General features: G+C 36.4%; 2 protein-coding genes across 3 annotated transcripts in view; both read left to right on the plus strand.

Moving 5' to 3' along the window:
* LOC134666577 (uncharacterized) overlaps positions 1–8,080 on the plus strand; it is a 29,652-nt gene extending 21,572 nt beyond the window's left edge. Inside the window, exons 8-12 of the mRNA XM_063523778.1 lie at positions 1,817–2,010; positions 3,541–3,661; positions 6,252–6,441; positions 7,236–7,378; positions 7,467–8,080. Coding sequence (XP_063379848.1) covers positions 1,817–2,010; positions 3,541–3,661; positions 6,252–6,441; positions 7,236–7,378; positions 7,467–8,039 — 1,221 coding nt within the window. The 3' untranslated portion in view covers positions 8,040–8,080. The remainder of the gene's footprint in view (positions 1–1,816; positions 2,011–3,540; positions 3,662–6,251; positions 6,442–7,235; positions 7,379–7,466) is intronic.
* Positions 8,081–9,557: 1,477 nt separating this feature from the next.
* The window catches only part of LOC134666597 (nose resistant to fluoxetine protein 6-like), a 47,257-nt gene continuing 43,537 nt past the window's right edge, over positions 9,558–13,277 (plus strand). For both annotated transcript variants that reach the window (XR_010098525.1, XM_063523810.1), the window contains exon 1: positions 9,558–10,115. Coding sequence is in view for 1 of the 2 variants with exons in the window: in XM_063523810.1 (XP_063379880.1) it covers positions 9,635–10,115 (481 nt within the window). In the remaining variant the exon portion in view is untranslated. The remainder of the gene's footprint in view (positions 10,116–13,277) is intronic.

The following is a 13,277-nucleotide window of genomic DNA, read 5'->3' on the forward strand; positions in this document are numbered from 1 at the left end:
CTTTTAGGTCGGTAAACAGTAGCGTATTGTAGATGGGTTATTGTTGTCAATAACTTGTGTTCCCGATAGCTAAAATGGACAACATTAAACAAATCGATTTAACGAGGTTTGTAGGTATTATTTATTAAGGGCGCTTTATAATGATAAACATGTCACAAATAAACTGCTTTGAAAATACAAAAGTATGTTTAGAATAAAAAAGAATTATTAAACAATAAAAAGCCTTAAAATAGAAAATACAAACTAAAATTAAAAACTAAGCTTAAAAATAAACTATAAATAAACTATAAATAGAAAATGTGTCCCAAATCGCCGTCTATTGGCAGCGTGCCCAGAAGGCTGGCAGCATTGCCACGTTGTATGGCAATGCTGATCCGCTGCGCTAGATATGACCCAGCCCTCTGGTCACGCGTCAACTCGACTAACCTGCGGCTACATTCGTTGAAAACTCTGTGGGCGCTTTCCCCCCAAGGCCCCATAGTCTCAACCCCAAACGGCTCAAATATGCAACCACTATTTATGGTTGCATACTTGCGCCGCTTGAGAAGCTCGGCCGAATTGGCAGCCGAGCCAGCCTTCACTGCAGTGCCGTGGAGATGGGACAGCGCTAGGGTATCGGCACAGGTTGCGTCCCAAATCAGCGGCCGTCCCATCTTCCACGGCACCAGGGTCATACCGTCGGGTCTTTTACCGTCATCGCGGGCGAGGCCAGTAGGTTCTAAAACGGCCGGTGCTCCCGCACTGGCTAAGGCCCGACGGATGACATCATTAAGGCTGGCATGGCGGGGGGCACGCCCAGCGCTTCTGCCGCAGGATAGACCATGGTGGCCCAACCGGTCCACTGGGTCACCGCAGCGACAGCGATGTGGGGCAACACAGTTCACTCCCAGGCGGAGAGCGACGGAGAGACGGAAGGTGGAGTTGTCCAAGAGTGTTCCTGTTGAAATGGAAGGCAGAGCTTGGAGCCACTGCCCGGATTCCCACTCAAAAGCGGCGAGCAGGCGAGCGCGCTCATGTAGGCTGGTTGCCGTTTGGTACAGATTTTGCCGTACCAGCCTACAAAGCGGCTCGTCCCAACGACGCTGCGAATTGGGATTATCGGGCAGGTCAGTGTTTGGGCAAGAATCGCTCCATGCATTTCTAGCCTCTAAATTAAAAGGTATGTTTAATTGGTCGATTGGGGACTTTAGAATTTTAGAGACTAGTACCTGTGAACTATTTGTTGAGGACAGAAATGCAGGGAGCGATACGCTAGACACTTTTCTGATACCCAGACCACCATGCCTTATCGGCAGGGAAGCTTGGGTCCATGAGCGGTCGTCCAAATTTATGTCCTTCAGCTTTTTGTTTCTTAACCTGTAAAGAAACATTTTTCCAGTTCTCTAACTACGAACAATCAGCAATGACTCGTATTTCTGCCTTCGTCAGGCAGCAGGACTTAAATTAGGTACGTCAAATCGGTACGGTCGTACGTCCCATACAATGTGTGACCACGCTCTACGAAGCCGAAATTAGTCGGCTTTCTTTCCAATGACCGATGTGCAATATTTATCGCCGTGTATTGGAATTCCTGGCTTCCACCTTGACCTTTGTTTAACATTATAATAAATTCCGTACACGGCGGGAAGAAGTTGATAATTCGAGATAGGTACTTTAGTTTATTGAAGAAATTTGAACTTAAAATAAAATTACATAAAGTTCAAATTTATTGTTTATTTTTTTCTCGCCATTTATCAACTCCTTCTCGCCGTGTACGGGTATTTTGTGTTTGACATATCGTATCAAATAATTTCGATTCTTTTTTATGTTATTCCAGTGTGCCCCTCAAACTCACCAGCTGGCTTTGGATATGCAGCTCACTATCATAGGCGGTATGATAGTCTGGGTGATGCAGGTCAAGCCAGGCGTCTCCAAATTCCTCCTGCCCACCATAATAGGTCTGGCCGCGTATTCCAGATATTCCACGGTCAGCGAACATCGGTTGACTCTGCTGGCCTATCATGGCGTGAGGTAAGGCTTAACGATTCAAAACATTGACAGATGTAGGACACAATCTACCGGGTGTGGCCTGTAATATGAGCAAAAAATTAAACTGTAGGCTGTACTCCTCATACTGATCAACATTTGTTCGGCTCCTTTTAAAAATAACTTGTGGTTTGATTTTTAATACATTTTAAAGTTTATTCTAAGACGCAATGTATTGCGAATTATGTTATGTTTAAGGCGTGACACGCAACGTCAATCACAGTGATAATGGCGTGGCGATGGCGTCCATTGAAGATAATATTTCTTTTGGATGAAAAATAGGGAGTCTAAATACTTCATACATTTTTAAAAGTTGTTGAACAAAAGTGTCACCGTTTGAGGAGTACAATCTATGTTTTAATTATTTGCTCATGTTACAGGCCACACCCGGTATAATAAACTTAGCAGCCATTGGATCAGATCAAATCCGTCATATTTAGTTGAAGTCGACAATGATACTTAGCTGAAATAAAAACAAAGCAACATTTTAGGTAGGGTAGTAGAGATTTCCTTTGGTCGGATTGGTCCTTAGGACCCAGGGATGGATATGAAAAAAATACTTTTTTAGGGTTCCGTACCTCAAAAGGAAAAAACGGAACCCTTATAGGATCACTCGTGCGTCTGTCTGTCTGTCTGTCCGTCTGTGACAGCCGATTGATATCTAATACTAGTCAAGGATTGTTGGACCTGCCTGACTACATCATGTGTTATAGGCGATGTTGTAATGTCAGGTAGGTCGCTACATCAATCGCCTCCATATTTATTATAATTTTAAATTCCAAAAATCCGGTTATTATGTACAGGCAGCAGCAGAAGTTGCTAAGCGGGCTAGGTGTTCAAAATTACCTTGACACGCTTTTATTCTCTTAACAATAAAGTCGCGTCAAGATCATTTTGAACACCTGGCCAGCTTAGTAACTTCTGCTGCTGACTGTATATACACGACTCCATGAAACATAGCGTTAGAATTCGCAGGTGGCCGTAATACATTTAAATCAAAGCTAAATTGGTCAAATTAAAACTGGTTTTATTTATTTTCTTTAATTTACTAGCAACATATTGATAAAATCAAGTGGGTGTGAATACCCACTTGAATTTATGGCACGGGAGGAGTTTACGGCTTCTGATTAACAATATTATAGGTAATATGAAATGTTAAAATCATAATATGACTAAAAAATAATCTGGGAAATACCCATAAATTGTAAATACAGAAGGAATGATGAGTTTATGTAACTTAATGAAACGAGCTGAAAGCGAGCTTCCTAAAAATGTTATACCTACGAGTGTTTTAAATGTTTTAATGCCTAACCCCCTTATTAATAAACGTCTGCTAAAGTTGACAAGCCGATAATAATCGTTTGTTCCTTTCCATTATACCATTACGTCGGAAAGGGACAAACGATTATTATCGGCGTATCAACTTTAGTAGACGTTTCCACACATCCGGACTGAACAGGTTGACTGAAGACGGAATAAATATTTATTTTTATTTTTTGAAAACTTGTTTTGCAGTGTCAGCCAACTCTACAGGACAGCCCGTTTAAGCTACACCTCCGTGTATCACCGCTGCACCCCATATCTTATCGGAATCAGCTTAGGCATTGCTTTGCAGAAACCTACTCAACTCAATAAGGTATGTTAAAGTAAATGAAGAAGCGACCTGAAGCGAATGATTCATGTACTTAAATGATTTTCACATTTTATGAAACAACTGAGTGTAACGACGCAGACGCAGCAGATTGCGTATAATATACGATATAAATAAAACAAGTATAAGCTAGATAGAATTTAACTAAAATTCGTCTGAAAAATATGAGGCTATAGGTATCCAAATTGCAACATAGCCGCTAACGTCATGTTAAAATAACGACCGTATGAAGTTACATGACGTCGTCGGGGTTCCGAGAAAAAGAGTACTGCCGTATTCGAACTTCAAGATATTCACAAGAGACGACACGTACTAAATCCATTCTACATACGTAATAGTTTAGATATCAACTAGTTCTCTTTTGCAGCGCAATTCGGGCAACCAATGTCACTTTTACGTTAGATAGAGTAAGATATCTATTAGATGCGAATTGGATCTCTAAGTCATATCCTGTGGAAATCGTTCAAGAGTATCCCCAGAATCGCGCAAATGTCAATTTGACAGGTTAGATCTTAAACATATCGTTATCGTATCTTGGTGATGTCTAAAAGATGTCTAATAGATGTCTATTTCAAAATCCGAATCGGGCCCTGAGTTTAGGAATAATGAGGCCATTTCGATAGGCTTTCAAATTATTATAAAAGTAGAATAGTTTGAAGTGGGCCCGATCCATAAGGAGTTCTTAAATCTTCGAATATAGCTTAATTAATAATTATAACATTAATAATCTTTTTGGCAGACACGTACAAAGAAACATGACATTATTTAGGCAGTGCACATGCAATGTATTATCGCAGGTGACTGTACCTTTTTGTAAAAAATCGGTTCTAATTGGCAAAAAGACTAATGGAGTGTACAAAAAAAAAACATTATGTTAAAGGCGGACTTAATACTAAGAAGCATAGATGATAATAGATGTATACTATGACATAGATGTATACTAGTTTATATTCTCTACGGGTTAAAATTTAAATATCTCAAAAATAAGCAGGTACCGAAAAGCAAAAAATAGGTAGAAAACTTAAAAATAAAATATTATGGAAGTTAGGTAACTAAGAACAAGCTGGCAACTATAAAGTCGCATTAAGAGAACTTTTGTTGGTGGTATAAAGATTCAAAATTTTTCATCAAAGCGTACCTACACTTTACCTTTATTCACATTTACATAATGTGTAATACCTTACATTAATGAAATTAGCTTTAAAAGTACAGTTTTTAGTAGGTATTTCATTAATACAATAACGACACTTATAACAACATATACACCGTGTTTTTTTTTTATTTCCGTTAATTTTAAGGGTGCATTCCTGAGCTTAAATCAAGTAACTTTCTCAAAGACACCGATATTCTAACTAACTCCATTTCGGAGATAATCAATAATTTTTTTTTTCCTATAAGGCCTCTACAAGCGTGTACACTTGCCTTAGGGCCGGTTTACATATTGATTCATGTTTAGAATGAGTTCATACATTTGCTACTAAACTTAAGTACAATCTCGGTCGATCGATGTTCAAAATGACATTGATATGTCACAGATTTCAATTGTTTGGTTGAGTTAAATGTAATGCCCGTGTTACAACAACGCTATATGCTACATTTAATTTTAGGGTTCCGTACCCAAAGGGTAAAACGGGACCCTATTACTAAGACTTCGCTGTCCGTCCGTCCGTCCGTCTGTCACCAGGCTGTATCTCACGAACCGTGATAGCTAGGCAGTTGAAATTTTCACAGATGATGTATTTCTGTTGCCGCTATAACAACAAATACTAAAAACAGAATAAAATAAAGATTTAAATGGGGCTCCCATACAACAAACATGATTTTTGACCAAAGTTAAGCAACGTCGGGAGTGGTCAGTACTTGGATGGGTGACCGTTTTTCTTTTTTGCTTTTTTTGTTTTTTTTTTTTTTTGCATTATGGTACGGAACCCTTCGTGCACGAGTCCGACTCGCACTTGCCCGGTTTTTCTGGTACTTATTACATAATGTGGAATACCTTATATTAATGAAATTAGCTTTAAAAGTGCATTTTTTAGTATTTCATTAATACAATAACGACACTTTATAACAACATATATAGGAACATCATATTGTATGATAAGATGCATCTTAGGGAAATATAATTATCTCTACCCCTATAACATTGGAATCTTTTTGAACCATCAAATGCAATGAAAACTGCAACCATCGCAAAAATGCGACCGTACCATTTTGAAAATATTTGTCTTCTTGTAAGAACAATGTAAATTGCTTTTGAGATGGTAAAATCGATATTTCGTAAAATTGTATTTCCGGCGTTGACAGGGCCATTCAATAGCATTCGGTTTAAAATAACAGTTTTGAATGATTCACGGTTAGTTTCACTATTTACATTTACCTATATCGACCGGGATATGAACCGTGATTACCTTTTGTATTGTTATCGAGCTCCCGCCCCGTAACAACACGCATGGTTACTGCGTCGAAATATCGGGAGCTGCAAAACAATACAAAAGGTGATCACGGTAAATATCCCGGTCGATATAAGTCTAGTGAATCGGTTTAAAATGTTGACATGTTATTTTTCTTCTCACAGATCCTGTTAGCCTTAGGTTGGTTGACAAGCGGCGCTCTCTGGAGTCTTGTATGGTGGGCAGGACTAGACTCTGGCAACACTCAGTACCGGTACAGCGCTTTGTTCGCTGCAAACTACGCGGCCCTCGCGCCGGTGGCCGCTTCCCTCGCCATAGCCTGGGTCATATACGCCGTGCATAATGGATATTGCGGTAAATGATCACCTTTCAGCAAGGGATGGCAAAAAATATGTTAAAAGAATACAAAACAGACAGATTACATGAATATTTTAGTAGGCACTTATTGCGATGAATATATTAACGACACCACGTACTTACATTAGGAGCCGTCAACTCGTTTGAGCTGGAGAACCCGCGAAATAAAACTCATGTTACACTCGATAAATTACCCATGTTCGTTTAATAGTCAGGTTAACAATGAGCGATCCATAAAACTTTATTATTATCTTTTAATCAAGTTATTAAGACACAGCCGATTATTAAGCCAATTATATTACATCCGCCTCAAACTCACCACAAAATAGGCGGAAAAATACTTAAATGTGTGTATGATATTTTAGAACTCCTTTATTTTCTAATTAACTTACAAGTGATGACGTCAAAATCCCGATGCTTAGTTAGTTAAGTAATTAACTCTTTTTATCGCTAACTACCATACAAATTATAAATTAGTTCTAGAATTTAGTTTTATATTATTAGCACGTTAGTAAATATATTCGTTTAAGAGCAGGATTATGGAAGTGTTCATCATATTGCAAAACTAGCGTCATTTAAACTGTTGTCTTCTTATTAGATTTTTTTTTATTTTATGGATTTGTTCATTTGGAGTATATCAGTGTAGCGTCAAAACTACTAAGTGTTACTTAAGATTTTGCAAATCTACACCTATTTACTAGACGTGAATATGTACATATAGAACTGATAGTTTTCTCTGCAATTTACTCTGATGATTCTTATTATTGAGCAGTGTCTATTTCTTTCTACAGAATCCCTGGCCAATTTTCTCTGCTGCCGTCCGTTGGTACTTATCAGTCGACTTTCCTACGCACTATATCTTTGCCAGTTCATCGTGTTCCTCACTGAGGCTGCCACCATTCGGACTTCAAGCGAGTTTAGCCTAATGTCTATGGTATGCAAAACTTTACAAATTATAATTAATTTTGTTTTTTTTTATGACTGGAATTTCCATAAATTTTATATTTTTCTTCTTGTTATAGATTGATCTTCACGAAATATCTCTGATAATGCTTTCGTCAACGTTATTAACTCTGACATTTGTGATACCGATGCAATCCTTGCACAAAGTCTTCACTTTCTCATCAAATTCTGATAAAGACGATAACAAAGAGGAATCAGAAGAAAAGCCAGATGAGAATCACATAGACGCAGATGCGGGAAATACCAAAGATCAAGAAGAAGAAATAGATGTTCCACAAATAAAAACAAGACAGCTTCTCGTTGCGCACAGAGAAGTATTAGAAGAAATTCCTGAAGCTGATATCGAGTATGAAGTTCAGAGAGACAAACTTGAAGGACTAGAAGAAATTTTAGAGGAAGAAGAAGATGAAGGAGCGGACGATGATATCAGAGAGAATCATTTTGATGAAGAAGATTTGGAAGTGATCGAGGAGGAGCAGGGAGGCGAGGATGATTTCTGGGGAGACAGAGATGAAGACTACGTACCAAGAAGGACATATCCCGTACGAGATGATGATGAGGATATCGATGAGTGGGAATGGACCGCGAATGGCAGTCGAAACGGAGCTCAACACTACCGATATACCAGATAATGTTATCCCATTATGTGAATTAAATCTTACGATTTCATGAAGTTTTTTTTTTTTTGTGGGTATTTGAAGATATAAATATATAAAAGATATACCATAAACAAACCATATAAATATTCCCTAGTTTCCTCCCTGGATGTTGAAATTATGGAAAATATTTTTACTCAATTATAATTTATTATATACTAAACCATCATTTGACTGTGTTCGTCTTGTTTTATAAGAGTTAGGAGTAGAAAAAATATCCATCCAAAATTTTTAAATTTCCTAATTCTTAATTAAAGAATTGAAAAAGTTACATTGATTATACAATCATAAATATTATAAACAATCATGTTAATATCCGGAGATCTAAACAGGATCGAGACAGCGAAATTTTCCAATATTGCTTTGAAAAGTCTTGAGCATCGTGAGGGTTAAACAAACTTAGGAACGAGTGTTACCTTAACAAACTTTGGAGTGAAACACAAAACGTTTCGCCACACCAATACGAGGAAAATACTAACTACAATCATTAAAAATAAAATCTAAATGTAGGCTTTTAAATATTTATCACTCAAGATCATAAATTAAAAGTCCAGTCTATCAGCCAACATGAGGCAACCTCAAAATTAGCATCAAATCAATTTGCAGACAGCATTTGGTAAATGACTCCGCATTTACCAAATGTTGTGTAATTTATTTTATAAAAAAATATTGAAGTCGTAAAAAGTATTGTAGTCGTTGTGTAGTATTGAAGTTGGTATTTATTAGTTTATATTTTATAATTAATAATAAAATATTTTAGGCTCACTTTGTTGTCCGTCTGTCAAGACCCTTTATCTCGAGAACGCCGGAAGGTATCCAGTTGAAATTAACCATATACTCAATACAGTCCCACGAAGCTGTGAAAAATCTAATTTCTAAGCGAGTACTTAAAAAAAGATACGGCCGTTTATGCCGCAAAAAACGTAAATTTCGACACTCAAGGAAATCATAATTGATAGGGTACCTACTTCCCGTTGACCTGGGGCTATGAAATTTGGCAAGTGCAAATACAGGGAAAATTTGAAAACGATAAATTTGTAAAAAATAAAAAAAAATGTTACATTTGTATGGAACACTCGAATACCGACTCGCACCTTTTTTGTAAATCGATACCCTAATATAATGTTCAAGCGATGAAGACTATACATAATTATTTAATTATTAAAGCGTGTTCTTATCTTATTTGGTTATTATTCAACCTAGGAGTACATATGATTCCATAAAAAAGAAGCAAAATATTGAGACTTGGCTTCATGGTTATATGTAGGTAGTCCAAACCAAATTAGGCACATAATGTCACGTGACTCTAGATCAATCGTAAAATATAGCAGACATGCAAACAATTAAATTAAATTAAGTTTAAACCTAAAAATACTTATACACTTGATTTTAACGTGGTATCAAAGAATTTTATTCATTCTTAGTATAAAAGAACTAAGACATAATTATGGTTACGATATAAATGTTATCAAAACGTCATCGGAATTAAAAACAAGACGAAGGCACTAAAGCTGAGTGGACAAAGGCTGTCAGTGATATTTGTGGTATCGGCGCGGGCACTCGTTTCCGCCATGCTGCTCGCCCTCCTCGCGATCGCGTGCGCGTGCGCCGCGGCCGACAACTACACCGACCTCAAACTTAACACCACCGACCAAAGACTCCTCAACAAACTCTCCGTCTTCTTTGATACCAACCGGACTTTAGACAGACGCGACCTCGCTCTTCTTAATAGAACTGCGCAAACTTTAGGAATAGAAAAAGAAGTAGTTAAAAAACTAAGTGATATGATTATGAATAATGGCACGGTAGAGGCTGGGGTTTTGAGCAAACTGTCAGAAGAAGCTAAGGGTAGTCAGAACTATAAGGAAGAAAAAGGAAAGGATAAGCTGGTGCCGGTCGATGAGTCTCCTGATTACGCTTCGTCGGTGGTGTTGGCCAGTGACCTGCTGTCTCTGACGAGCGCCGTGGCTAGTGTCCAGGAGAAGGTCTGCAGAGAGCAGGGTTACCGGTTTTTGGATGGTCTGCTCTTGAACAAAAGATGGGCTTTACGAAGTAAGTCATTGCACATTATTAGTTACTATTAAGTGCCCAATAGATATAAAGTATGATGATTATAGGTATCGGTCGTGTGTAATATCAATTTAATAACGCTTCAACGCTCAGAACGGGTTTTAGTTTCTTATAGTTCGTTTTTTTAGCATTAGAAAGAACTCCACAGAAGCAAGCGTGCAGTTTTTATCAGGCTCTTTAATTGTTAATAATTATTGAATTTTCTAATGTAGCATGGTCAATACATATAATTTGCTTCAAATTATTACCGCTAAAAGTGCCGGATTTGGAACCACAAGTTTACTTCTGCGAAGTTCTTTCTAATGCTAAAAAAAACGGAGTATAAGTTTTGTACATATTGTAAAAAAGTAGTAATAGAGTTTTATGATACGTGATTGGAGCAAAACAGTAATAAAAAAATATATTTTATTTAATAATTTAAGCATTGCAAGTAGGTATACCTACCTAAATTAACTTTTCGGGTATACGTAACGGTAATTGATGATTTGAACAAATTTATTTTTAATTAATGGGGATGTGATATTAAACATTTTAATATTATACGATCACTCTTCCTTTATAATGTGTTCTCGTAATGACTTGATTGAATATTAAAATAATTTGAACTACAAGCCTTGTGAAAACCAAACGTACTTATAATTAGTTCTAAATATATTAATAAATGATACGTTTCTAAACAAAGCAACGCGCAAACTTGCTTAGATGCAGTCAAAAGGTGTCAAGACGTGACTTGCACTGTAAACAAACCATCCGTACATACATTATATTATGTAGTATTCTCCTAAGCACTAACGACCAGAGGTCAACCTTAATTGTGTCGCGAAGTGATATTTCTACTTTATCTGCTAAACCAAAAGGTCTAAGCTTTATAATTCTCTCGTATGTGCAGATTATAGTTAGGTAGTTATTTAAGTTAAGGGGGCTAATCTCTAAAAGTGTCAATTGACTTGAAGTGCTTCAAGTCAATTGACACTTTTAGAGATTAGCCCCCTTATTAATAAAACTTTACGGGCCTGATTTAGTTAAATTATGTTTTATCCCTTTCATATAAATACATAAGTCAAAATGACTGAGAAAGACAAACGATTATTAGCTAATTGGGGCTTGTAGCGCGTTTATGAATAAGGGGGTAAGTATTTGTAATTACTCGTTTCAAAACTTACAATACAGTGGAACCTGGATAATTGCAATCTCAAGGGACCGGCCAGTTTTTGTCAATTAACCAGGTTTTTCATTTAAGCAGGCCGTGTCAATTAACGAGGTTCAAAAAATCGTTGTGTCAATTATAGAGGTTTTCATTAATAGAGGTTGCGTTCTGACAAATTTCTTTTATGGAGGCGCAAATGACCATTTAAAGTATATTTACACGCTTACGTTCTGGGTTTCTGGTCTATACCTATATTACTTCTGTCTATACTTGCACTTTTACACTACATTAATTACCAATATATATTCTTATCATTTGAGTTTAAAAAATTCCCTTGAATTTGAAGAAGAATGTTTTATTAGAATGTAAAAAGCATACTTTGTTTTTTATTGATAAAAACTATTTCACCTACTACAGGCTGTGATAGATACGCAATAAATAGATTAAATTCTGGATGGAGATATAAATTATGAGAAATTAAGATCTTTAAACCTAAATAAAATGATCATTGCTATTAAAATATTGTTTCTGCTGTCTACAACTACATTATTTCAATTACAGAGGTAATAAGTAAGACTCGTTTCAATAATAGAGGTAAAAACAAGAGCCAAAATAACTGATTTTTTAGCACAGTGTCAATTATAGAGGACTTAAGTTGCGATGTGGTCAATTGCAGAGGCAAAATTACGAAAAGCACTAAAATCTAAATTGCTATTATAGAGGTACCAAAATTTCAATTATAGAGGCCTTTTGGTCTCAAGGGACCGGGACCGGACTTTTGGTTGCAATTATTGAGGTTTTCCATTTATCCAGGTGCCAATTAACCAGGTTTCACTGTATTTGTTTTTATGTACAGTATATCCATAGTCTTAATTTACAGACATATTTAGACAATTAGAAATATAACTTACATGTTTATATTATCAAGGAAAATCTACTGCATTAGGTTGCCAGGTAGAGAATGCCTCTTGGTAGAGTAGAAAATTATTTCCGCAATAACAGAGCATGGTGGAATTAATTCCGTATTTTTCCTTTCAATGGATGTTTTTTTGAATGGATGATAAGCTCTTGGCATCCAATTTGTATATTTATCATGATCTAATACTTATTAATAAAACTCTAAATAGTATGCAAATCAGTGTAAGGTTTTGGGATCATGAATATTTAAAGCCTATTACTGGACATAGTTAATACCCTATTTCAGTAAAACTAATCTGAAACTATGCCTATAATTGATGAAAGATTACGGCAATAAATAATCATTAATACACCTTTGCTTATTACCAGTTAGTAAAAAATGTCGTACACAGTGATATCGTAAGTATGGGATCATCATTAACTTTAGAGTTATTCTCTTGTCGTTGGAGTACCTTTTAGCTTTCCCTATATTGCGCCAGCTCTTTGACTTTTTGATACGAATCGACCCCTACTTTGTCTTTCAATTGTTCTAAAAAGCTGCTTCTGGGTTTTCCTCTACCCTGCTTGCATCCTATGCGCCCCTCCAGGATAGTTTTAAAGAAGTGGTCGTGTCGTATTAAGTATCCAATAATTTTTCCGCAGCTATTTGCAATAGTGTTCCGAATGTTCCGATTAGCTCGCCTTTCACTCTTCTTTGCACTTAATTATGGGAATACAATACGTTTATGGAATGCAACCGTTTTGTCAATAAAATAAATTTCGAAATAAATAATCAATTGAGAAATGTTATTCTAAAATCACTACTCCATAAACTTCAAACCTGATGATAAAAATTTAAAAATAAAATAGCAATTTGAGATAAAAACAGATTGGCATGTGGACTTTAGCTATAACGTTAAAACCGAAAAATAGAATTTATTAGTGTATATTAATTTCTAGAAATAAACCTCGATAAACTAGAAATATAACAATAAATTATGATTTGCGGTATAATTAATTGAAGTTTTACATATTTAAGCAAAATACAGGACGATTTGCGTCATTTAAAATACGTCATTCTCCTTTTGGGACAGAAGTGA

Source organism: Cydia fagiglandana, chromosome 8 (genome assembly GCF_963556715.1).
Source record: "Cydia fagiglandana chromosome 8, ilCydFagi1.1, whole genome shotgun sequence".
NCBI classification, from domain to species: domain Eukaryota; kingdom Metazoa; phylum Arthropoda; class Insecta; order Lepidoptera; family Tortricidae; genus Cydia; species Cydia fagiglandana.